The sequence below is a fragment of the Crinia signifera genome, chromosome 4 (genome assembly GCF_055691185.1).
Source record: "Crinia signifera chromosome 4, ASM5569118v1, whole genome shotgun sequence".
In the NCBI taxonomy this organism is placed as follows: Eukaryota; Metazoa; Chordata; class Amphibia; order Anura; family Myobatrachidae; genus Crinia; species Crinia signifera.
In genome coordinates this window covers 317663245-317691198 of record NC_139220.1, presented here as the reverse complement: position 1 = coordinate 317691198, position 27954 = coordinate 317663245, and the positions used below count along the sequence as shown (strand labels likewise).

The following is a 27954-nucleotide window of genomic DNA, read 5'->3' as shown; positions in this document are numbered from 1 at the left end:
CCCAACAGAGCAGCTGTATATTACAGAGCTCAATACCGGAACCAATACCAGCAGAACAGCTGTATATTACAGAGTTCAGTACCAGCACCAGCAGAACAATGGTATATTACAGAGTTCAGTACCAGCACCAGCAGAACAGTTGTATATTACAGAGCTCAGTACCAGCAGAACAGCTGTATATTACAGAGCTCAGTACCAGCATCAGCAGTACAGCTGTATATTACAGAGCTCAGTACTGGTACCAACAGAACAGCTGCATATTACAGAGCTCAGTACCAGCATCAGCAGTACAGCTGTATATTACAGAGCTCAGTACCAGCATCAGCAGAACAGCTGTATATTACAGAGCTCAGTAGCAGCATCAGCAGAACAGCTGTATATTACAGAGCTCAGTAGCAGCATCAGCAGAACAGCTGTATATTACAGAACTCAGTACCAGCATCAGCAAAACCGCTGTATATTACAGAGCTCAGTACAGGTACCAGCAGAACAGCTGTATATTACAGAGCTCAGTACTGGTACCAACAGAACAGCTGTATATTACAGAGCTCAGTACCAGCATCAGCAGAACAGCTGTATATTACAGAGCTCAGTACCGGCAGAAGCAGAACAGCTGTATATTACAGAGCTCAGTACCGGCAGAGCAGCTGTATATTACAGAGCTCACTATCAGCATCAGCAGTACAGCTGTATATTACAGAGCTCGGCAACAGTAGCACAGCTGTATATAACAGAGCTCAGTACTGGCAGCAGAACAGCTGTATATTACAGAGCTCAGTACCGGCAGCAGCAGAACAGCTGTATATTACAGAGCTCAGTACCGGCACAAGGAGAACAATTGTATATTACAGAGCTCTGTACCGTCATCAGCAGAACATCTGTATATTACAGAGTGCAGTACATGCACCAGCAGAACAGCTGTATATTACAGAGCTCAGTCCCGGCACCAGCAGAGCAGCTGTATATTACAGAGCTCAATACCGGAACCAGTACCAGCAGAACAGCTGTATATTACAGAGTTCAGCACCAGCAGAACAGTGGTATATTACAGAGTTCAGTACCAGCACCAGCAGAACAGCTGTATATTACAGAGCTCAATACCGGTGCCAGTACCAGCAGAACAGTTGTATATTACAGAGCTCAGTACCAGCAGAACAGCTGTATATTACAGAGTTCAGTACCAGCAGAACAGTGGTATATTACAGAGTTCAGTACCAGCACCAGCAGAACAGCTGTATATTACAGAGCTCAATACCGGTGCCAGTACCAGCAGTACAGCTGTATATTACAGAGCTCAGTACCAGAATCAGCAGTACAGCTGTATATTACAGAGCTCAGTACCAGCATCAGCAGTACAGCTGTATATTACAGAGCTCAGTACTGGTACCAACAGAACAGCTGCATATTACAGAGCTCAGTACCAGCATCAGCAGTACAGCTGTATATTACAGAGCTCAGTACCAGCATCAGCAGAACAGCTGTATATTACAGAGCTCAGTAGCAGCATCAGCAGAACAGCTGTATATTACAGAGCTCAGTACCAGCATCAGCAAAACAGCTGTATATTACAGAGCTCAGTACCAGCATCAGCAGAACAGCTTTATATTACAGAGCTCAGTACCAGCATCAGCAAAACAGCTGTATATTACAGAGCTCAGTAGCAGCATCGGCAGAACAGCTGTATATTACAGAGCTCAGTACCAGCATCAGCAAAACAGCTGTATATTACAGAGCTCAGTACCAGCATCAGCAGAACAGCTTTATATTACAGAGCTCAGTACCAGCATCAGCAAAACAGCTGTATATTACAGAGCTCAGTACAGGTACCAGCAGAACAGCTGTATTTTACAGAGCTCAGTACTGGTACCAACAGAACAGCTGTATATTACAGAGCTCAGTACCAACATCAGAAGTACAGCTGTATATTAGAGCTCCGTACCTGCACCAACAGAACAGCTGTATATTACAGAGCTCAGTACCAGCATCAGCAGAACAGCAGTATATTACAGAGCTCAGTACCGGCAGCAGCAGAACAGCTGTATATTACAGAGCTCAGTACCGGCACCAGCAGAACAGCTGTATATTACAGAGATTAGTACCAGCAGAGCAGCTGTATATTACAGAGCCCAGTACTGGCACTAGCAGAACAGCTGTATATTACAGAGCTCAGTGCCAGCATCAGCAGTACAGCTGTATATTACAGAGCTCAGTACTGGCAGCAGAACAGCTGTATATTACAGAGCTCAGTACCGGCAGCAGCAGAACAGCTGTATATTAAAGAGCTCAGTACCAGCATCAGCAGAACAGCTGTATATTACAGAGCTCAGTACTGGCAGCAGAACAGCTGTATATTACAGAGCTCAGTACCGGCAGCAGCAGAACAGCTGTATATTACAGAGCTCAGTACCAGCAGAACAGCTGTATATTATAGAGCTCAGTACTGGCACAAGGAGAACAGTTGTATATTACAGAGCTCAGTACCGTCATCAGCAGAACATCTGTATATTACAGAGTGCAGTACATGCACCAGCAGAACAGCTGTATATTACAGAGCTCAGTCCCGGCACCAGCAGAGCAGCTGTATATTACAGAGTTCAGTACCAGCACCAGCAGAACAGTGGTATATTACAGAGTTCAGTACCAGCACCAGCAGAACAGCTGTATATTACAGAGCTCAATACCGGTGCCAGTACCAGCAGAACAGCTGTATATTACAGAGCTCAGTACTGGTACCTTTAGAACAGATGTATATTAAAGACCTCAATACCGGCACCAGCAGAACAGTGGTATATTACAGAGCTCAGTACTGGTACCAACAGAACAGCTGCATATTACAGAGCTCAGTACCAGCATCAGCAGTACAGCTGTATATTACAGAGCTCAGTGCCTGCACCAACAGAACAGCTGTATATTACAGAGCTCAGTACCGTCATCAGCAGAACATCTGTATATTACAGAGTGCAGTACATGCACCAGCAGAACAGCTGTATATTACAGAGCTCAGTCCCGGCACCAACAGAGCAGCTGTATATTACAGAGCTCAGTCCCGGCACCAACAGAGCAGCTGTATATTACAGAGCTCAATACCGGAACCAATACCAGCAGAACAGCTGTATATTACAGAGTTCAGTACCAGCACCAGCAGAACAATGGTATATTACAGAGTTCAGTACCAGCACCAGCAGAACAGCTGTATATTACAGAGCTCAATACCGGTGCCAGTACCAGCAGAACAGTTGTATATTACAGAGCTCAGTACCAGCAGAACAGCTGTATATTACAGAGCTCAGTACCAGCATCAGCAGTACAGCTGTATATTACAGAGCTCAGTACTGGTACCAACAGAACAGCTGCATATTACAGAGCTCAGTACCAGCATCAGCAGTACAGCTGTATATTACAGAGCTCAGTGCCTGCACCAACAGAACAGCTGTATATTACAGAGCTCAGTACCAGCATCAGCAGAACAGCTGTATATTACAGAGCTCAGTAGCAGCATCAGCAGAACAGCTGTATATTACAGAACTCAGTACCAGCATCAGCAAAACCGCTGTATATTACAGAGCTCAGTACAGGTACCAGCAGAACAGCTGTATATTACAGAGCTCAGTACTGGTACCAACAGAACAGCTGTATATTACAGAGCTCAGTACCAGCATCAGCAGAACAGCTGTATATTACAGAGCTCAGTACCGGCAGCAGCAGAACAGCTGTATATTACAGAGCTCAGTACCGGCAGAGCAGCTGTATATTACAGAGCCCAGTACTGGCACTAGCATAACAGCTGTATAGTACAGAGCTCAGTACCAGCATCAGCAGTACAGCTGTATATTACAGAGCTCGGTACCAGTAGCACAGCTGTATATTATAGAGCTCAGTACTGGCAGCAGAACAGCTGTATATTACAGAGCTCAGTACCGGCAGCAGCAGAACAGCTGTATATTACAGAGCTCAGTACCGGCACAAGGAGAACAATTGTATATTACAGAGCTCTGTACCGTCATCAGCAGAACATCTGTATATTACAGAGTGCAGTACATGCACCAGCAGAACAGCTGTATATTACAGAGCTCAGTCCCGGCACCAGCAGAGCAGCTGTATATTACAGAGCTCAATACCGGTGCCAGTACCAGCAGAACAGTTGTATATTACAGAGCTCAGTACCAGCAGAACAGTTGTATATTACAGAGTTCAGTACCAGCACCAGCAGAACAGTGGTATATTACAGAGCTCAGTACTGGTACCAACAGAACAGCTGCATATTACAGAGCTCAGTACCAGCATCAGCAGTACAGCTGTATATTACAGAGCTCAGTGCCTGCACCAACAGAACAGCTGTATATTACAGAGCTCAGTACCGTCATCAGCAGAACATCTGTATATTACAGAGTGCAGTACATGCACCAGCAGAACAGCTGTATATTACAGAGCTCAGTCCCGGCACCAACAGAGGATCCGATATGATATCCCGGCGGTCGGGATCCCGGCGGTCGGAATCCCGACACTGGAATCCCGACCGCCGAAATCCCGACAAGGGGGGGACATGGATCGCCCCCCCCTTGCGGGCTCGCTGCGCTCGCCACGCAGCGGGCCCGGTGCCTCGCTACGCTCGGCACGCTATTTTATTCTCCCTCTATGGGTGTCGTGGACACCCACGGAGGGAGAAAGTTTCGGGATTTCGGCGGTCGGGATTCCAGTGTCGGGATTCCGACCGCCGGGATCCCGACCGCCGGGAAATTAACCGCATCCCCCAACAGAGCAGCTGTATATTACAGAGCTCAATACCGGAACCAATACCAGCAGAACAGCTGTATATTACAGAGTTCAGTACCAGCACCAGCAGAACAATGGTATATTACAGAGTTCAGTACCAGCACCAGCAGAACAGTTGTATATTACAGAGCTCAGTACCAGCAGAACAGCTGTATATTACAGAGCTCAGTACCAGCATCAGCAGTACAGCTGTATATTACAGAGCTCAGTACTGGTACCAACAGAACAGCTGCATATTACAGAGCTCAGTACCAGCATCAGCAGTACAGCTGTATATTACAGAGCTCAGTACCAGCATCAGCAGAACAGCTGTATATTACAGAGCTCAGTAGCAGCATCAGCAGAACAGCTGTATATTACAGAGCTCAGTAGCAGCATCAGCAGAACAGCTGTATATTACAGAACTCAGTACCAGCATCAGCAAAACCGCTGTATATTACAGAGCTCAGTACAGGTACCAGCAGAACAGCTGTATATTACAGAGCTCAGTACTGGTACCAACAGAACAGCTGTATATTACAGAGCTCAGTACCAGCATCAGCAGAACAGCTGTATATTACAGAGCTCAGTACCGGCAGAAGCAGAACAGCTGTATATTACAGAGCTCAGTACCGGCAGAGCAGCTGTATATTACAGAGCTCACTATCAGCATCAGCAGTACAGCTGTATATTACAGAGCTCGGCAACAGTAGCACAGCTGTATATAACAGAGCTCAGTACTGGCAGCAGAACAGCTGTATATTACAGAGCTCAGTACCGGCAGCAGCAGAACAGCTGTATATTACAGAGCTCAGTACCGGCACAAGGAGAACAATTGTATATTACAGAGCTCTGTACCGTCATCAGCAGAACATCTGTATATTACAGAGTGCAGTACATGCACCAGCAGAACAGCTGTATATTACAGAGCTCAGTCCCGGCACCAGCAGAGCAGCTGTATATTACAGAGCTCAATACCGGAACCAGTACCAGCAGAACAGCTGTATATTACAGAGTTCAGCACCAGCAGAACAGTGGTATATTACAGAGTTCAGTACCAGCACCAGCAGAACAGCTGTATATTACAGAGCTCAATACCGGTGCCAGTACCAGCAGAACAGTTGTATATTACAGAGCTCAGTACCAGCAGAACAGCTGTATATTACAGAGTTCAGTACCAGCAGAACAGTGGTATATTACAGAGTTCAGTACCAGCACCAGCAGAACAGCTGTATATTACAGAGCTCAATACCGGTGCCAGTACCAGCAGTACAGCTGTATATTACAGAGCTCAGTACCAGAATCAGCAGTACAGCTGTATATTACAGAGCTCAGTACCAGCATCAGCAGTACAGCTGTATATTACAGAGCTCAGTACTGGTACCAACAGAACAGCTGCATATTACAGAGCTCAGTACCAGCATCAGCAGTACAGCTGTATATTACAGAGCTCAGTACCAGCATCAGCAGAACAGCTGTATATTACAGAGCTCAGTAGCAGCATCAGCAGAACAGCTGTATATTACAGAGCTCAGTACCAGCATCAGCAAAACAGCTGTATATTACAGAGCTCAGTACCAGCATCAGCAGAACAGCTTTATATTACAGAGCTCAGTACCAGCATCAGCAAAACAGCTGTATATTACAGAGCTCAGTAGCAGCATCGGCAGAACAGCTGTATATTACAGAGCTCAGTACCAGCATCAGCAAAACAGCTGTATATTACAGAGCTCAGTACCAGCATCAGCAGAACAGCTTTATATTACAGAGCTCAGTACCAGCATCAGCAAAACAGCTGTATATTACAGAGCTCAGTACAGGTACCAGCAGAACAGCTGTATTTTACAGAGCTCAGTACTGGTACCAACAGAACAGCTGTATATTACAGAGCTCAGTACCAACATCAGAAGTACAGCTGTATATTAGAGCTCCGTACCTGCACCAACAGAACAGCTGTATATTACAGAGCTCAGTACCAGCATCAGCAGAACAGCAGTATATTACAGAGCTCAGTACCGGCAGCAGCAGAACAGCTGTATATTACAGAGCTCAGTACCGGCACCAGCAGAACAGCTGTATATTACAGAGATTAGTACCAGCAGAGCAGCTGTATATTACAGAGCCCAGTACTGGCACTAGCAGAACAGCTGTATATTACAGAGCTCAGTGCCAGCATCAGCAGTACAGCTGTATATTACAGAGCTCAGTACTGGCAGCAGAACAGCTGTATATTACAGAGCTCAGTACCGGCAGCAGCAGAACAGCTGTATATTAAAGAGCTCAGTACCAGCATCAGCAGAACAGCTGTATATTACAGAGCTCAGTACTGGCAGCAGAACAGCTGTATATTACAGAGCTCAGTACCGGCAGCAGCAGAACAGCTGTATATTACAGAGCTCAGTACCAGCAGAACAGCTGTATATTATAGAGCTCAGTACTGGCACAAGGAGAACAGTTGTATATTACAGAGCTCAGTACCGTCATCAGCAGAACATCTGTATATTACAGAGTGCAGTACATGCACCAGCAGAACAGCTGTATATTACAGAGCTCAGTCCCGGCACCAGCAGAGCAGCTGTATATTACAGAGTTCAGTACCAGCACCAGCAGAACAGTGGTATATTACAGAGTTCAGTACCAGCACCAGCAGAACAGCTGTATATTACAGAGCTCAATACCGGTGCCAGTACCAGCAGAACAGCTGTATATTACAGAGCTCAGTACTGGTACCTTTAGAACAGATGTATATTAAAGACCTCAATACCGGCACCAGCAGAACAGCTCTATATTACCAAGCTAAGTACCGGCACCAGCAGAACAGCTGTATATTACAGAGCTCAGTACCAGCAGAACAGCTCTATATTACCAAGCTAAGTACCGGCACCAGCAGAACAGCTGTATATTACAGAGCTCAGTACAGCAGAACAGCTGTATATTATAGAGCTCAGTACCGGCACCAGCAGAACAGCTGTATATTACAGAGCTGAGTACCAGCATCAGAACAGCTGTATATTACAGAGCTCAGTACCAGCAGAACAGCTGTATATTACAGAGCTCAGTACCAGCATCAGCAGAACAGCTGTATATTACAGAGCTCAGTACCAGCAGCAGCAGAACAGCTGTATATTACAGAGCTCAGTACCAGCAGCAGCAGCAGAACAGCTGTATATTACACAGCTCAGTACCAGCAGAACAGCTGTATATTACAGAGCTCAGTACCGGCACCAGCAGAACAGCTGTATATTACAGAGCTCAGTACCAGCAGAACAGCTGTATATTTCAGGGCTCACTACCAGCAGCCCCGTCTCCACTGTTTGTAGTTTTACTGCAGCTCTAGTTCCTAATAGAGAGACTGTCCAAGGAAGAAAGTGCCCCTAAGACCACTCCTGTATCTAGCAGGACTGATTTATACAAACCCAGTCCTTAAAGTGGTCCTGCAGAGGTGGTGGAACTCTCTTCCCCCACCTCTATCCCCCCCATATGTCACAGCCAGGGTGGGTGCTAAGGTGTTTGGTGTCTCCCTGAAAGCTTTAAATTTATGGCCTATCCCACACACCCATAAAAAGAATAATGTGGGCCATCCCTAATTCAACTTATGCTCCACATTGCACGCCAAAGACACGCAGCAAACATTTAGGGCATGGATTTTTGGGACAGGGGATTATGCAGACTGTAATGCCCATTACATATTATGCCACATAAGTGCCACTTACCTACTTGCTCATTGGTAGGGTTTACTTGCTCAATGCCAGGGGTTTCTTGCTTGATCCAATTTCTAGTCTTGAGCCGGCGCATCATTTGAAATAGCCGCAGCGCGGATGGATGTAACTGCTCTGACTCTGGCCCTTATTCAGATCTGGGCGGTACGGCCCGCGTGCGGCCGTACCGCCGATGTTTTCACTCTGCACATGCGCAGAGGTCACTCTGCGCATGTGCAGGCGAAATCGCCGCACCAAAATTTTCAACGCCGCAAAGGGGGCGTATAGGGGCGTGAGGGGCTTAATAGCCTCATTTCCCTATGCATACGCCCCGCGTTTCATGGGCGTTCCCATGCAAACGCGGGGCGTATGCATGGTAATGAGGCTATGACGCCAGTGCTGGGGGCGGAAAGCTGACATCGCCGGATGTCAGCTCTCCGCCCCCATACAAGCTTTCACACGGACGATTGTCCGTGTGGTCTCAGCTTGCGGGAGCTGGTGGGGCGTGCGGCCCTGCCTTCGATGGTCGCCGACCATCGAATGCAGGGGGCAGCTCCCACCATGGTGGAGGTGTACGCCCCACCATTTTCATGCGGATCGCCAGCCGTCCGTGTACGGACGGCCGTGGCGATCCGTATTGTGGGCGGGGATTGGTTTGTGCGGCCGGAGCAACGTATGCGGCTCCGGCCGCACAGATCAGAATAAGGGCCTCTGTCAGGTTTCCCAATGCTCTGCCCGACTGTCTCTTTTAGTGATGCAGGCAGGGACAGACATCGGGTCAAGGTGAGTGGGCGGAGGCAGAAATCATGACTGACCATAGAAGGCAACGCTTTCCCAATAAGCGGAGGTCTAATTCTAATACTGCTGAGCAAATGCCGACCGCCGAAATCCTGAAACTTTCTCCCTCCGTGGGTGTCCACGACACCCATAGAGGGAGAATAAATTAGCGTGCCGAGCGTAGCGAGCCCGCAAGGGGGCGCTCCAAGTTTCCCCCTTGTCGGGATTTCGGCGGTCGGGATTCCAGCGTCGGGATTTTGAACCCCGGGATTCCATACCGAATCCAGCAAATAAAACATTTATTTTTTTAACAAAGCATCTTTTCTTACATAGGTGCAGGGACCATCTATTTGGCATCTATTTGCTTCAGAGCCCGAAATGCAGAAGTGTTCACTAAATTATCATTTTACATCTGGTAGCCCCATGGCTCATTTTGCGGGTGAGCTGCTCCACTGTAGCGCGTCTGTTGGCCCTGAAGCACATTCGTAACCAATATTCACCTCATACATCAATGGCACATGGGCCCTTCTTCTAGTTGACTCGGACGGACGCAAATTTTCAGACAGCCACCGAGTGTTCTTAGCCCCGCCTACCGTACGGATCTCTCACACCATCCGAATGCGGTAAGACGCAGAGCGAACAGACAGCCAGTGGATTTAACATGTGAACAACTCCCCCATCTGTGGGAACCTCTTCTATTCTCCGATGGTCGCCGACCATTGAATGAAGGACCACGCTGTCAAACATCTCCGAGTGCTGTAGACCACTTGGACATTTCTCCGTGTGAATGCAGGGATATGGGTGGGCAGCTGGCATCCGGCTAGGTCAGCTGTCCTCCCCCAACATGTGCGTCACGGCCAGATTACCATACGTACGCCCAGCGTTTTCATGGGAACGCCCATGAAACACGGGGCGTATGCATATGGTAATGAGCCCAAACAGCCCCTCACCACCACCTGCCTCGGATTGTTCTGACCGATTGTTTTCTGTACAAAATTCAAGTCATATTTGGACGTGCGTGGCATTTGCACATGCGCAGAAATACCTCTGCATATGCGCAAACACCAACCATCGACACCAGCCGTCCGACTCAATCAGAAAAAGGGCCATGGTGATTATCAGTTTCCACATCAGTTAAGCACAGAGATCCCATTTGTCCAGTAATTATAATCAGTCACCACAGCAGCACGTGATCAGGTCACAATCTGCTCTGATCACAAATACTGACACCCTTGGCCTGAATGTTGATAAACATAACATTTTGCACATCATACAATGAGTGATGTCTGCAAGTGGCCTTTCACACACCTTATATACCCACCAAGCCAGTGCATGCTATGTAGTATACTTCATGGTGTACACGGTGCTGTCATATGTAGGAGGTGGCCATAATTATGTGACTCAGCCTTGTCATTTCTCTCATTTGATGTACAACAAGCTGTAGCCTATGGGAAAATATTTGCTGCATTAAGTACATTTATATGGTTTCTCTTCTGTGTGACTCATCTGATGTCTGACAAACTGTGACATCTGGGAAAAACATTTACTGCATTGAGTACATTTATATGGCTTCTCTGATGTTGGACAAGATGTGACTTCTGGGAAAAACATTTGCTGCATTCAGAACATTTATATGGCTTCTCTCCTGTGTGACTCCTCTGATGTACGACAAGATGGGACGTATCGGAAAAACATTTGCTGCATTCAGAGTATTTATATGGTTTCTCCTCTGATGTTGGACAAGATGTGACTCCTGTGAAAAAAATTTACTGCATTCAGAACATTTATATGGTTTCTCTCCTGTGTGACTCCTCTGATGTACGACAAGCTGTGACTTCTCTGAAAAACATTTGCTGCATTCAGAACATTTATATGGCTTCTCTCCTGTGTGAATCCTCTGATGTCGGACAAGATGTGACTTCTGGGAAAAACATTTGCTGCATTCAGAACATTTATATGGTTTCTCTCCTGTGTGACTCCTCTGATGTCGGACAAGCTTTGACTTACGGGGAAAACATTTGCTGCATTCAGAACATTTATATGGCTTCTCTCCTGTGTGACTCCTCTGATGTAGGACAAGAACTGACTTATGGGAAAAACATTTGCTGCATTCAGAACATTGATATGGTTTCTCTCCTGTGTGACTCCTCTGATGTATGACAAGATCTGACTTTTGGGAAAAACATTTGCTGCATTCAGAACATTTATATTGTTTCTCACCTGTGTGTCTCCTCTGATGTATAACAAGATTTGACTTATGGGAAAAACATTTGCTGCATTCCGAACATTTATATGGCTTTTCTCCTGTGTGACTTCTCTGATGTATAACAAGATTTGACTTATGGGGAAAACATTTGCTGCATTCAGAACATTTATATTGTTTCTCACCTGTGTGACTCCTCTGATGTTTGAGAAGCTGTGATTTATATGTAAAGCCTTTGTCACACTCAGAGCACACATGTGGTTTCTCTCCTGTGAGGCTCATCATGTACGAGATAAGAAAAATTAATTGTTGAATGTTTCTTCTATCCGCAAAATAAAGTCACTTTAATCCTCCAGGTGTAAGAAGAAATGATGACTTTAGTTGGCTGGATCAGAGAACAACGTCCCCTTGAGCAGGATTTGGACTCAAAATATAAGAAGATGTTGTACAATCGTCCTGTAAGACAGGTAAAATGTAAAAGGTTAACATACTGTAGTTCAAGTGTGATGTCAGGGTTATATTGTGTAAGGAACATTTCTATATAGAACGTATATCACTCCTGGACCATTGTTTTATATTTCTATATGCTGCCAAATGGCTGGGACTATTTGCTGTCAGATGCACAGCACAGATCTCGCTACCTTACTATAGCAGATGCCAGTTAGGAGTGTGCACCCGGACATGTTAAGGGTTTAGTGCTTTGGCTCTGGATTGGTTTTGCCAAAACCACTCTCCCAGGTTTTGTGTTTTGGTTCTTTTTTTTTTTTTTATAATGGAAACCATAAAAAATTACAGAATGTTTTTTGTTCCTACAGTATTATTACAACAATGACATTTATTTCCACTCATTTCCCATCTAGTCTGATCACCTCACAACTCATACAATTGCTTTTTAAGCCAAAATGTTGTATCAAAGTAGCTGGATGACCAACAAAAGCCCAGGACACACAGGGCGACGCTGCCTCCATGCTGAGTGAGGTGCTAAAGCACAGATCGCTCAGCACACATGGTAGCACACAAGCGATGCACCCGTGATGTGTGCTGAGCAATCTGTGCATCTAATGTAGGATAAGCAGGATAGACAGTGCATGCATCACCATCGCTATAGGGTGTACACACAGGGCGACGCTGCCTCCATGCTGAGTGAGGTGCTAAAGCACAGATCGCTCAGCACACATGGTGGCACACATGGGATGCACCTGTGATGTGTGCTGAGCAATCTGTGCATCTAATGTAGGATAAGCAGGATAGACAGTGCATGCATCACCATCACTATAGGGTGTACACACGGGGCGACGCTGCCTCCATGCTGAGTGAGGTGCTAAAGCACAGATCGCTCAGCACACATGGTGGCACACATGGGATGCACCTGTGATGTGTGCTGAGCAATCTGTGCATCTAATGTAGGATAAGCAGGATAGACAGTGCATGCATCACCATCACTATAGGGTGTACACACGGGGCGACGCTGCCTCCATGCTGAGTGAGGTGCTAAAGCACAGATCGCTCAGCACACATGGTGGCACACATGGGATGCACCTGTGATGTATGCTGAGCAATCTGTGCATCTAATATAGGATAAGCAGGATAGACAGTGCATGCATCACCATCGCTATACGGTGTACACACGGGGCGATGCTGCCTCCATGCTGAGTGAGGTGCTAAAGCACAGATCGCTCAGCACACATGGCGGAACACAAGCGATGCACCTGTGATGTGTGCTGAGCAATCTGTGCATCTAATGTAGGATAAGCAGGATAGACAGTGCATGCATCACCATCGCTATAGGGTGTATACATGGGGCGACGCTGCCTCCATGCTGAGTGAGGTGCTAAAGAATAGATCACTCAGCACACATGGCGGCACACAAGCGATGCACCCGTGATGTGTGCTGAGCAATCTGTGCATCAAATGTAGGATAAGCAGGATAGACAGTGCATGCATCACCATCGCTATAGGGTGTACACACGGGGCGACGCTGCCTCCATGCTGAGTGAGGAGCTAAAGCACAGATCACTCAGCACACATGGCGGCACACAAGCGATGCACCCATGATGTGTGCTGAGCAATCTGTGCATCTAATGTAGGATAAGCAGGATAGACAGTGCATGCATCACCATCGCTATAGGGTGTATACATGGGGCGACGCTGCCTCCATGCTGAGTGAGGTGCTAAAGCACAGATCGCTCAGCACACATGGCGGCACACAAGCGATGCACCCGTGATGTGTGCTGAGCAATCTGTATATCTAATGTAGGATAAGCAGGATAGACAGTGCATGCATCACCATCGCTATAGGGTGTACACACGTGGCGCTGCTGCCTCCATGCTGAGTGAGGTGCTAAAGCACAGATCGCTCAGCACACATGGCGACACACAAGCGATGCACCTGTGATGTGTGCTGAGCAATCTGTGCATCTAATGTAGGGTAAGCAGGAGAGACAGTGCATGCATCACCATCGCTATACGGTGTACACACAAAGCAATCACATATGGGAGAGTGCTACTTCCACCAAATACCTACCGCGGGACTGTATGGACATATTGGATAATACACTACCATTGGTAACTAGGAGATGCTATAGGAACGGAGCCACTAATTAGTGGACTCTACAAATACGGTACCCTATGAACTGGACACAATTGAACTATTCCTCAATTTTTTTACCAAATGCCCCCTTTTTATAATATGGAATGTTATATGTTTTTTAATAAATAATCTGTTATATTTTTACCCAATTGGCACTTCTAATATTAGTAATTTGTTGATACATGTATTGTTTAGCACAGTGTACCCCCCTCCATTTTCTTTGTCTAGAAGGGGGCTGACTACCCCCTATTTGTCACCGCAGCACAGTAGGATCCGGAGTGTCTTCCACGGTGTCCAGTAAGTGGGTGTTTGGGCCTATGGGGGTCCTTCCTCAGAAGTTCACTGTGCTGTGTAATCCATCTGCTGTCTTGGAGGAGCCGGCACCCCTGAGATTAAGCTTGCAGCAAGTATTATCCTTGGCTGATATTCACCTATCCAATATTACACCAGCTGTGGTGTTACATGCTTGTTTTTAATTTCTTAATGTGAGTGTAAACCTGTAACTAACCTGTTATTTTACCTATACAGTGTTGCACTATATATACTTCCTGTTTTAGGTACCTTTTGAACCTTCACATCACTATCGGGTCAGAGTGATCTATGCAGGACCGTAGTGTCCCTATTCTGCCTATATAAAATTATCTATTATGTGAGTGGGATATCAAAATTATAATTCTTCATGGGGATCCTACTATCTGCACTATGTCTCTTTTTTTCTGAGTTATTTCAGAATTACCTCCAGGACTTTCAACGAACCCCTCCTAATACAGAAAACATTGATGTAAGGAGTAGTGAAAGTATTTGTGTGGGATCGCTCAGTGTGATGCTATTTTGTTTTCTCCTACACTACTCCCAAGCACACACTGCTCTCCTACACTACTCGTCATGCACACACTGCTCTCCTACATTACTCCCAAGTACACACTGCTCTCCTACACTGTTCTCCTACACTACTCCCAAGCACACACTGCTCTCACTGCTCTCCTACACTACTCCCAAGCACACACTGCTCTCCTACACTACTCCCAAGTACACACTGCTCTCCTACACTACTCGCCATGCACACACTGCTCTCCTACACTACTCGCCATGCACACACTGCTCTCGTACATTACTCTCAACTACACAAGGCTCTCACTGCTCTCCTACACTACTCCCAAGTACACACTGCTCTCCTACACTACTCGCCATGCCCACACTGTTCTCCTGCACTACTCCCAAGTACACACTGCTCTCCCTGCTCTTTGGGTGGGTAATTATTTTCAAGATTGGATCTTCCGATATTTGTAGGTCCAATTCTTTAATAGAGAGTCCTCATATTCACGAATCCCGTGTTAAATATGGGGAAAAAAATATACATAAAACAATGTTTTTAGAAAAAGTTCCAAAACACATGTGTTAAGAATCTTGAGCTGTTTTTTTCACCCATGTGATTGGGCCTATGGAACTTGTGTTGACAGACCTGTCACCAATATATGAGGGTTTTCGTACCCAACTCACATGGATGATGAGCAACAAACACCTATCAAGGTATCTTTATGTATGGAATGATTCCCAAATGATATATATTCAGATTAGACAGTGCAAAATGAGGTGCATACCCCAACTCACTCAGCAAGGTGTTAGTATGTTCCCATCAAGGTATCTTTTAAGGAGACCAGGGCAATGGAATTTCCACAAGACACTTTATTAACATCGGTCTTCCAACAACAGGATACACCGTAAAACAAACAATAAAAAGTGGTGAGGACCACAAATGGTTCCAGATTTTTTTAGATCAGGCAGATGTTTGAAAAACAAAGTCTACAACCTGGGGTGGTATCCAGACTCGCTTCCCAGGCCGCCTTGACTTTGAGCCGTGTTCTCCAATCTGGATCCAAATGGTGTCCTTCTTCGCTGCTCCCCTACGCGTTTCGACCCTACCTGGGTCTTTATCAAGGTGTGCAGAGTGTTCTCAATAAAGGGTTTATATACCCACTAGACAGGAAGTACAATTCCTTCCTGTTTCCTGTCATGCATTCTAATTAAGCAATACAAACAGTACAAGTAATGCAAACGTTACATGGTGTCTTCATTTATATATATTGTTGCATTTGGGAACCACTCATATAATAATGTCAATCACATAATGTTTAAATCAGTATATGATGTATGAATGCAGGAATCGCGGCGTGCGTTCCATTGCACTTCCGCGTTCCATTAACCGGATATCCGGTCTGTATTGTATAACTGAGATGAATGTTCTGTGGAGCGCAAAACAGGAAGTTCTTGCGCTCCACGTGTCATCTCACTATAGGAGCCGGAAGCGGTAAACATGCGCCGCGCGGCCCTAAGTGGTGGACCGCAAAACGCGGAAGTACCTGCGTCTCATCCTCCCTTCCGCGATCCCCGGAAGTTCCTATAACTCGACTGAGTGTCCATGGTAACATAGCACACACTAACGGAACGCAAATATGCATTCCACGATATCGATAAAGTGCATGATGCTTAAATTGCTAAAAAAAGTGCATGGTGCTTAGTTATTCCCAAGTGCAACATTATCTATGTACATATACAATTCATATCTTAAAAACCTTTTTAAGGGATCATAAAAGACATTTCATATTAAAATCGTATAAAAATACAAAAATAGTATAAAAATACAGGAATTGATTAAAACTGCATAACAAACTATAAAAAAACGTGAGGTAGTTGAACTGACACTAGGTAGATCCACAAGAAGCTGAAACAAAGAGAGAGAAGTGGAAATGATCACATCATATAACAATTATAAGAACCATTTCAATTCAAAATCGCTATTGTGCCCATTAGGGGACAAGGTTTTAAAATCAAAAATACACTGCATCTCCAGTTTTGCTAGCCTGCTTGCAGTATCCTTATCTCTAAGATCTGCACTCACTGTTTTAAGCCCAAAAAAACCTCTTAAATGAGAGGGTGAACAATTATGTTTCTCTTTAAAATGGGCTGACAGGGCATGGGTTTCTACCCCTTTCTTGATGTTTCGTATGTGTTCTGCGATACGCGTTTTCAACGGCCTTGAGGTACGCCCAATATAAAATTTCTCACAAGAGCACTTCACAGTATAAATAACATTCTGACTGTTACAAGTGATAAAATTAGTAATTTTTGCAATTTTTCCATTAATGTTTACTTCAGTGGTTTTATTCCTTTCACCTTGGATCTGTCTACAAGGTAGACACAGGCCACATCTGTAAAAACCAATGGATCGTATGCTTCCTGGGCGACTCTCCGGTTTCAACCTACTAGAGGTGAGCTTGGATTTTAAATTTGGTGCTTTTTTATATATACAGACCGGTTTGTCTGGAATTATATTTTTGAGTACCGGATCTTTTTTTAGAATCGACCAGTGTCTATTAATGGACTTCTCTATTTCCCTGGCCTGAGGGTGCCCTGGATAGGCTCCAGGACAAGTTGGAGTTTACCGATTGGAATCTGTTTATTGAAGAGTCTGTTGACATGAATAGTTTAGTTGATGTCGATAACCTAACATCTATGGTGTTAGGATATTTAAACTGTTGTATTGATAGCGTGACTGTTAAGAAGCAGGTGCGCTCTTTTCCAAACGATAAACCTTGGATAAATGGTGAGGTTCACTCCCTGCTGGCAGTGAGGGACAAGGCCTTTAAATCAGGTGATTTACCTGCTTTTAGGGCTGCCCGGCTGAATTTGAAAAAGGGGATCGTGGAAGCTAAAAAGTTGTACTCAACTAAATTAGAGCACATGGTGTCTCAGAGCAACGATGCAAAGTGTCTTTGGAGGGGGGTTCAGAATATTGTGGATTACAAGGCGAATAAAAAACCCAGCGTGGACACGTCACTGGTAGAAGATCTGAATACTTTTTACGCCCGCTTTGATAAATCGACTCTATCTCCCCCCCCTTCTATGAGTCAGTGGGATACAGGGGCCTACCTTGAGGTAGATGAGGAGTCAGTAAGGAAGTGTTTTCTCCGCACTAAGGTTGGGAAGGCTGCCGGTGCAGATGGTATACAAGGCAAGGTTTTGAAAAAGTGCGCTGCCCAGCTTGCAGGAATTTTTACATTTATTTTTAACCTATCCCTCAGAGCTTGTTATGTGCCTAAATGTTTTAAATTTACGACCATTGTACCTGTCCCTAAGAAAGGAAAAACCGAAAGTCTTAATGACTTTCGACCAATTGCCTTGACGTCATTAATTATGAAGAGTTTTGAGAGATTGGTTCTTGCTCACGTTAAGGAGTGCATTCCTCCGGGCTTCGACTCTTTTCAGTTTGCTTACAAAGCAAAAAGATCTACGGATGATGCAATACTCATGTTAGTTCATGAGCTTTCTGCCCACCTAGAATCCAAGGGTTCATCTGCCCGGATTTTGTTTGTCGACTATAGTTCGGCGTTTAACACCGTGCCGCCACTATTGCTAGTAAAAAAACTTTTTAGCATAGGTCTAAGTGGGTCTATCTGTGGTTGGATCCTGGATTTCCTGTCTGATAGGCCTCAGGCCGTCAAGATAGGTGACCAGGTTTCCACTACACTTGTAGTTAATACTGGAGTCCCTCAGGGGTGCGTTTTAAGCCCTTTATTGTATTCACTATTTACGTTTGATTGTTTCTCCAGCTCAGATTCTGTCCGTCTTATTAAATTTGCAGACGACATCGCCATTGTGGGTCTTATCACCAACAATGATGAGTCAGCTTATAGATCGGAAGTTTTGAAATTAGAGTCCTGGAGCAGTGGGAATTGTTTGATCCTTAACGTGAGCAAGACAAAAGAAATGATCTTAGATTTTAGGAGGTATAAAAAGACTGTGTGTTGTCCGTTGGTCTTAAATGGTCAACCGGTGGAGATTGTTGATACTTTTAAGTTTCTAGGTATCAATATTGTTAATGATCTTTCTTGGAATACCCATATTAATATCATTATTAAGAAGGCCAACCAGCGCATGTATTTCCTGAGGAAACTGCGACTGGCTGGTCTGAGTGAGAAGACCCTGACCAATTTTTATTCTTGTGTCATTGAGAGCATCCTCACTTATGGGTTATTGGCCTGGTTTGGTCCCTGCTCGGCTGCGAATCGAAAGTCCCTTCAGAGGGTTGTGTCAACTGCGGGTAAGGCAGTGGGTGTTGTTCTGCCAAACCTGCACGACATCTTCCTGAGTCGACTTTCTTTGAAGACAAAATGTATTCTGAATGATTTTACCCACCCATATAATGACTTTTTCTCCTTATTACCATCTCATAGGCGTTATCGATCAGTTTTATGTAAGACAAAGCGATTTAGAGAGAGTTTTTTTCCAATAGCTGTTCGGATTTTAAATAATTGTAAATCTTAGGGGTTAATAATGTAGGCATGTACGATTAGTTGTCTGTTAACACTGTCTTTTTATGCCTTTGCTGTATTTATGTGCTGTATGTTCTTTTATTTTCGTTTAATGTACACTGCATGTGGCCATTTTATGACAATAAAGATTCTGATTCTGATTCTGATTCTACTTATAGTTATAACCAGTAACAAAAGCAAATTCGAACTTTTTTCCTTCTTTGTTGTTAATCTTGGGATTTGGTTGAAATAGAGTCCTGCGGTCCATTTCTGCAATATTTTGTCTAGCCATATCTAGCTGGTCTTTATCATAACCACATGCTTGAAATTTCTCCTGCATTTCATTGGCTTGAGTCTCAAAGATCTCGAGTTCTGTACAGTTTCTCTTTAACCTCTTTAGTTGTCCGCTTGGTATTGACTTCAACCAGTTTTTATGATGGCAACTGCTGGCCTGGATATATGAGCCAGAGTCCGTTGGTTTGGTGAAGTTTTTTGTGTGCAACATATTCTCTTTGACATAGACAGTAATATCTAGAAAGTTAATAGATGTTTTACTCTTCTCATAGTTTAAAACAATATTCCTGTCATTATCATTTAAAAAAGTACAGAAACTGGCGAGTTCAGTTTCCTCACCCCGCCAAATGAAAAAAATGTCGTCAATATACCTGACGTAGGACACAAGGTTCACCCCATGCTGCGCGTTGGACCAGATGGCATTGGTCTCCCACTCTCCCATAAAGAGATTCGCGTAGCTAGGGGCGAACCTTGTGCCCATTGCAGTCCCTGTATTCTGCACATAAAATTCATCTTTAAATAAAAAGAAATTATTTTTAAGAATAAACATGATCCCTTCTAAAATAAAATCCTGTAGCAGGGAATCCATGGACGAGCCTTGTAATGCTATTTTAACCGCCTGGAGGCCATGGTCATGATTGATGATCGTGTATAGGGAGGAGACATCAGCAGTCACTAGAATGTCTCCCTCCTGCCACACGACTGTCTCCAGAGATTTTAGGAACTCACTCGTGTCCTTTAGATGAGATCGATTACGGATCACCAAGGGTTGTAGATGGTAATCTATAAACTGCGATAGATTAGCCGTCAGGGAGCCCACCCCAGAAATGATGGGTCTCCCTGGCGGATTCTCCAAGCTCTTGTGTACTTTTGGCAGTACATAGATGACAGGTGTGATCGGGTTTTCTGGAACTAAAAATTTTGCCTCAGATTCAGTAATCACCTGATTTTGACAGAAGTTGTTTATCAGTGTTTTCAATCTTTCTACCGTAGATTCTGTAGGATCTTTTTTGAGTTTACTATAAACAGTAGCATCTTTCAACTGTCTATATACTTCTCTTTCATATGAATCTAGATCCATTATGACCACACCCCCCCCCTTTATCCGCAGGTTTAATAATAAGGTTTTTATCACTTTTCAGTTCTTTCATCGCCTTCCTTTCTTTAAAGGTCAGATTGTTCTTATATTTAGATTTTGATGCCTGCGTTAGGTTATTGATATCATCCAGTAACAATGTACTGAAGGTTTCAATATAAGGGCCTTTTAGGTGTTTGGGGAAAAAAATTGATTTAGGTCTAAATTTTGACTTTTCAATAACTTAATTATCCTCTATTTGATCTTGATTGGCAAAAAATTTCTTTAGTGTCAATTTTCTTACAAACCTTTGTATATCCACAAATGTCTCAAAAGGAGATATATCTTGGGTTGGGGCAAATTTCAAACCCTTGCCCAAGAGTGACGTTTCTTCATTGGTAAGGATATGTCTACTAAGATTAAAGATCTTAGTGGTTTTTAAAGGTTGGATTTGGGGATCAAAACTGGCTTTACTTGTTTTGTTTTTCTTAGTTCTCACTCTTTTTTTTCCTCTACATTTGGCCTTTTTGTAGAGGAAAAAAAAGAGTGAGAACTAAGAAAAACAAAACAAGTAAAGCCAGTTTTGATCCCCAAATCCAACCTTTAAAAACCACTAAGATCTTTAATCTTAGTAGACATATCCTTACCAATGAAGAAACGTCACTCTTGGGCAAGGGTTTGAAATTTGCCCCAACCCAAGATATATCTCCTTTTGAGACATTTGTGGATATACAAAGGTTTGTAAGAAAATTGACACTAAAGAAATTTTTTGCCAATCAAGATCAAATAGAGGATAATGAAGTTATTGAAAAGTCAAAATTTAGACCTAAATCAATTTTTTTCCCCAAACACCTAAAAGGCCCTTATATTGAAACCTTCAGTACATTGTTACTGGATGATATCAATAACCTAACGCAGGCATCAAAATCTAAATATAAGAACAATCTGACCTTTAAAGAAAGGAAGGCGATGAAAGAACTGAAAAGTGATAAAAACCTTATTATTAAACCTGCGGATAAAGGGGGGGGGGGGGTGTGGTCATAATGGATCTAGATTCATATGAAAGAGAAGTATATAGACAGTTGAAAGATGCTACTGTTTATAGTAAACTCAAAAAAGATCCTACAGAATCTACGGTAGAAAGATTGAAAACACTGATAAACAACTTCTGTCAAAATCAGGTGATTACTGAATCTGAGGCAAAATTTTTAGTTCCAGAAAACCCGATCACACCGGTCATCTATGTACTGCCAAAAGTACACAAGAGCTTGGAGAATCCGCCAGGGAGACCCATCATTTCTGGGGTGGGCTCCCTGACGGCTAATCTATCGCAGTTTATAGATTACCATCTACAACCCTTGGTGATCCGTAATCGATCTCATCTAAAGGACACGAGTGAGTTCCTAAAATCTCTGGAGACAGTCGTGTGGCAGGAGGGAGACATTCTAGTGACTGCTGATGTCTCCTCCCTATACACGATCATCAATCATGACCATGGCCTCCAGGCGGTTAAAATAGCATTACAAGGCTCGTCCATGGATTCCCTGCTACAGGATTTTATTTTAGAAGGGATCATGTTTATTCTTAAAAATAATTTCTTTTTATTTAAAGATGAATTTTATGTGCAGAATACAGGGACTGCAATGGGCACAAGGTTCGCCCCTAGCTACGCGAATCTCTTTATGGGAGAGTGGGAGACCAATGCCATCTGGTCCAACGCGCAGCATGGGGCGAACCTTGTGTCCTACGTCAGGTATATTGACGACATTTTTTTCATTTGGCGGGGTGAGGAAACTGAACTCGCCAGTTTCTGTACTTTTTTAAATGATAATGACAGGAATATTGTTTTAAACTATGAGAAGAGTAAAACATCTATTAACTTTCTAGATATTACTGTCTATGTCAAAGAGAATATGTTGCACACAAAAAACTTCACCAAACCAACGGACTCTGGCTCATATATCCAGGCCAGCAGTTGCCATCATAAAAACTGGTTGAAGTCAATACCAAGCGGACAACTAAAGAGGTTAAAGAGAAACTGTACAGAACTCGAGATCTTTGAGACTCAAGCCAATGAAATGCAGGAGAAATTTCAAGCATGTGGTTATGATAAAGACCAGCTAGATATGGCTAGACAAAATATTGCAGAAATGGACCGCAGGACTCTATTTCAACCAAATCCCAAGATTAACAACAAAGAAGGAAAAAAGTTCGAATTTGCTTTTGTTATTGGTTATAACTATAAGTATAGGGAAATAGAGAAGTCCATTAATAGACACTGGTCGATTCTAAAAAAAGATCCGGTACTCAAAAATATAATTCCAGACAAACCGGTCTGTATATATAAAAAAGCACCAAATTTAAAATCCAAGCTCACCTCTAGTAGGTTGAAACCGGAGAGTCGCCCAGGAAGCATACGATCCATTGGTTTTTACAGATGTGGCCTGTGTCTACCTTGTAGACAGATCCAAGGTGAAAGGAATAAAACCACTGAAGTAAACATTAATGGAAAAATTGCAAAAATTACTAATTTTATCACTTGTAACAGTCAGAATGTTATTTATACTGTGAAGTGCTCTTGTGAGAAATTTTATATTGGGCGTACCTCAAGGCCGTTGAAAACACGTATCGCAGAACACATACGAAACATCAAGAAAGGGGTAGAAACCCATGCCCTGTCACCCCATTTTAAAGAGAAACATAATTGTTCACCCTCTCATTTAAGAGGTTTTTTTGGGCTTAAAACAGTGAGTGCAGATCTTAGAGATAAGGATACTGCAAGCAGGCTAGCAAAACTGGAGATGCAGTGTATTTTTGATTTTAAAACCTTGTCCCCTAATGGGCACAATAGCGATTTTGAATTGAAATGGTTCTTATAATTGTTATATGATGTGATCATTTCCACTTCTCTCTCTTTGTTTCAGCTTCTTGTGGATCTACCTAGTGTCAGTTCAACTACCTCACGTTTTTTTTATAGTTTGTTATGCAGTTTTAATCAATTCCTGTATTTTTGTATTTTTATACTATTTTTGTATTTTTATACGATTTTAATATGAAATGTCTTTTATGATCCCTTAAAAAGGTTTTTAAGATATGAATTGTATATGTACATAGATAATGTTGCACTTGGGAATAACTAAGCACCATGCACTTTTTTTAGCAATTTAAGCATCATGCACTTTATCGATATCGTGGAACGCATATTTGCGTTCCATTAGTGTGTGCTATGTTACCATGGACACTTAGTCGAGTTATAGGAACTTCCGGGGATCGCGGAAGGGAGGATGAGACGCAGGTACTTCCGCGTTTTGCGGTCCACCACTTAGGGCCGCGTGGCGCATGTTTACCGCTTCCGGCTCCTATAGTGAGATGACACGTGGAGCGCAAGAACTTCCTGTTTTGCGCTCCACAGAACATTCATCTCAGTTATACAAAACAGACCGGATATTCGGTTAATGGAACGCGGAAGTGCAATGGAACGCACGCCGCGATTCCTGCATTCATACATCATATACTGATTTAAACATTATGTGATTGACATTATTATATGAGTGGTTCCCAAATGCAACAATATATATAAATGAAGACACCATGTAACGTTTGCATTACTTGTACTGTTTGTATTGCTTAATTAGAATGCATGACAGGAAACAGGAAGGAATTGTACTTCCTGTCTAGTGGGTATATAAACCCTTTATTGAGAACACTCTGCACACCTTGATAAAGACCCAGGTAGGGTCGAAACGTGTAGGGGAGCAGAGAAGAAGGACACCATTTGGATCCAGATTGGAGAACACGGCTCAAAGTCAAGGCGGCCTGGGAAGCGAGTCCGGATACCAGGTTGTAGACTTTGTTTTTCAAACATCTGCCTGATCTAAAAAAATCTGGAACCATTTGTGGTCCTCACCACTTTTTATTGTTTGTTTTACGGTGTATCCTGTTGTTGGAAGACTGATGTTAATAAAGTGTCTTGTGGAAATTCCATTGCCCTGGTCTCCTTAAAAGATACCTTGATGGGAACATACTAACACCTTGCTGAGTGAGTTGGGGTATGCACCTCATTTTGCACTGTCTAATCTGAATATATATCATTTGGGAATCATTCCATACATAAAGATACCTTGATAGGTGTTTGTTGCTCATCATCCATGTGAGTTGGGTACGAAAACCCTCATATATTGGTGACGGGTCTGTCAACACAAGTTCCATAGGCCCAATCACATGGGTGAAAAAAACAGCTCAAGATTCTTAACACATGTGTTTTGGAACTTTTTCTAAAAACATTGTTTTATGTATATTTTTTTCCCCATATTTAACACGGGATTCGTGAATATGAGGACTCTCTATTAAAGAATTGGACCTACAAATATCGGAAGATCCAATCTTGAAAATAATTACCCACCCAAAGGGAAGTACTAACCTGTATAAGCGCTAAGATATCTCTGTTTGAAATTCTTGTTTTGCATATGTTGTTGGGGGAGGGGTGTCTCCTCACCAAACATTGAGATTGTCTTTGGCTGCTGCGCCGGAAGGAGTGTCTCATTCATTTCCCTCTTTCTGTACTCTCACTGCTCTCCTACACTACTCCCAAGTACACACTGCTCTCCTACACTACTCCCAAGTACACACTGCTCTCCTACACTACTCGCCATGCACACACTACTTTCCTACACTACTCGCCATGTACACACTGCTCTCCTACACTACTGCCAAGCACACACTGCTCTCCTACACTACTCCCAAGTACACACTGCTCTCCTACACTACTCGCCATGCACACACTGCTCTCCTACACTACTCGCCATGCACACACTGCTCTCCTACATTACTCCCAACTACACACGGCTCTCACTGCTCTCCTACACTACTCCCAAGTACACACTGCTCTCCTACACTACTCGCCATGCACACACTGTTCTCCTACACTACTCCCAAGTACACACTGCTCTCCCACACTACTCTCACTGCTCTCCTACACTACTCCCAAGTACACACTGCTCTCCTACACTACTCGCCATGCACACACTGTTCTCCTACACTACTCCCAAGTACACACTGCTCTCCTACACTACTCCCAAGTACACACTGGTCCCCTACACTACTCCCCCTGCACACACTACTCTCCTACACTACTCACCATGCACACACTGCTCTCACTGCTCTCCCACACTACTCCCTAGTACACACTGCTCTCCTACACTACTCGCCATGCACACACCGCTCTCCTACATTACTCCCAACTACACACGGCTCTCACTGCTCTCCTACACTACTCGCCATGCACACACTGCTCTCCTACACTACTCGCCATGCACACACAGCTCTCCTACACTACTCCCAAGTACACACTGCTCTCCTACACTACTCGCCCTGCACTCACTACTTTCCTACACTACTCGCCATGCACACACTGCTCTCCTACACTACTCGCCATGCACACACAGCTCTCCTACACTACTCGCCATGCACACACAGCTCTCCTACACTACTCGCCATGCACACACTGCTCTCCTACACTACTCGCCATGCACACACTGCTCTCCAACTCTACTCGCCATGCACACACTGCTCTCCTACACTACTCGCCCTGCACTCACTACTTTCCTACACTATTCGCCATGCACACACTGCTCTCCTACACTACTCGCCATGCACACACTGCTCTCCTACACTACTCGCCCTGCACTCACTGCTCTCCTACACTACTCGCCCTGCACACACTGCTCTCCTACACTACTCTGAAAAAAAAAATCAGACTAAATGAAAGTGCAGCAAAGTTCTTGTGTAATCAAAAGAGTAAACATCCAATTATACTCATAACATGAACATATATAAAACAGTGAAAACAGACACAAAGCGCTCATTAATAATAAAAAAGTGTAATCCCAGTGACAATAAATTAAATGGATATCACCAAATAAAAGTCCTTCAATACTTCAATCCTGATGATTGGGCATTAATCTTGAAAAAAGAAAATACACTCCCTTCTCCCATGGAATTAACCATGTGTATGGAGGGAGACGGAAAAGACAGTGGGTGACATTTAATGGAATGTGATTTTTTTTGCACTTTTTAAAAATCGCACCATATCGCATCACATCGCACTTTTTTAAATCACATTTTTCCCTAGTAAACGGCATATTTAATGGGATGCGAAAATGCGGGCAAAAGTGTGAAGAGATGCGATGTGGTTTTATGACACATAAATGTGCATTTTAACCCGACAGTCATGTGCAAGTTTAGGGTCAACCGGAGTGGGAATTAGAACACTGCCTCCGCATGCCAAATAACCCCTAACCTATTGGCTCACCTAAGTCCATTACATTATGCATCACACCCCCTATACACAGGGCACAGGCGCCATTTTGACCTTTGAAAGGGAGTAAGGAGTATGGAGAGGAGAGATGTCTGGGAGAGGAGAGTCAGTGAGTGCAGGTGGCAGAGGGAGCAGTGGGCCACTCACAGGCAGCAGCAGCAGTGCCAGGGGGAGAGGCAGCGGAGGCATGCTGAGAGCCAGCACATTGAGAGGGAGAGGCAGCAGTGTGGCAGGCACCATGGCCACAGCAAGGCCTGGGCCAGGCCGGACACCGGAGGAGATGCCAAAGCAGGAGGAGGTGGAGGACTCTCTTGCATGCCAATCCCATCCACTAACACAGGACCTGTTCACCAAACAGTCAGAGGTGGACCTGCAGGGCCACATCTCAGAGGTCAAGTGGGCTGAAGTGGAGGTGAGGTGGAGGAAGGTGGAGGTGAGGTGGAGGAAGGTGGAGGTGAGGAGGAGGAAGGTGAGACTGCCCTGGAGGAGGAGGGGGACATGGCCACAGAGGAGCTGGAGGAGGAGGCAGAAAGTGAACGCACCCAAAGTGGCCAGAAGGTGCAGTTCTCATATGAGGAAAATGTCACACTAGTCCGGGCTATGATCCCTGTATATGACCGGCTGCTGGGCAAACATAACCACCAAACCACTGCACAGCGGAAGAGGGCCATGTGGGACTCCATTGCAGGGGCCTTGAATGCAGTCAGCAGCCACAAACGCACAGTGAGAAATGTGAAGAAAAGATGTAATCATATTAAAAGGCAACTAAAGACCAAAATGGACACTGAGGTGAAAGAGGTTGCCCGGACTGGAGGAGGAAGCCCCAAACCTGTGTCCCACACTTCGTATCATCCCACCAGAGGTCCTTCCTGGGCTCCATGTGGCAGACACACATAGGCCACCAACGCCACCCCGGGCTGGTAAGTGTGCCCACATT

The 27954-nt window shown here is 44.3% G+C and overlaps 2 protein-coding genes across 2 annotated transcripts in view; both read right to left on the bottom strand.

Annotated features, from left to right (window-relative positions):
- LOC146075906 (uncharacterized) overlaps positions 1 to 27954 on the bottom strand; it is a 149031-nt gene that overhangs the window by 104257 nt on the left and 16820 nt on the right. The gene's annotated exons all lie outside the window — the stretch shown is intronic.
- Positions 8999 to 27954, bottom strand: part of LOC146075907 (uncharacterized) — a 32580-nt gene continuing 13624 nt past the window's right edge. The window contains exon 2 of the mRNA XM_083185593.1: positions 8999 to 11886. Coding sequence (XP_083041719.1) covers positions 10789 to 11715 — 927 coding nt within the window. The 5' untranslated portion in view covers positions 11716 to 11886 and the 3' untranslated portion in view covers positions 8999 to 10788. The remainder of the gene's footprint in view (positions 11887 to 27954) is intronic.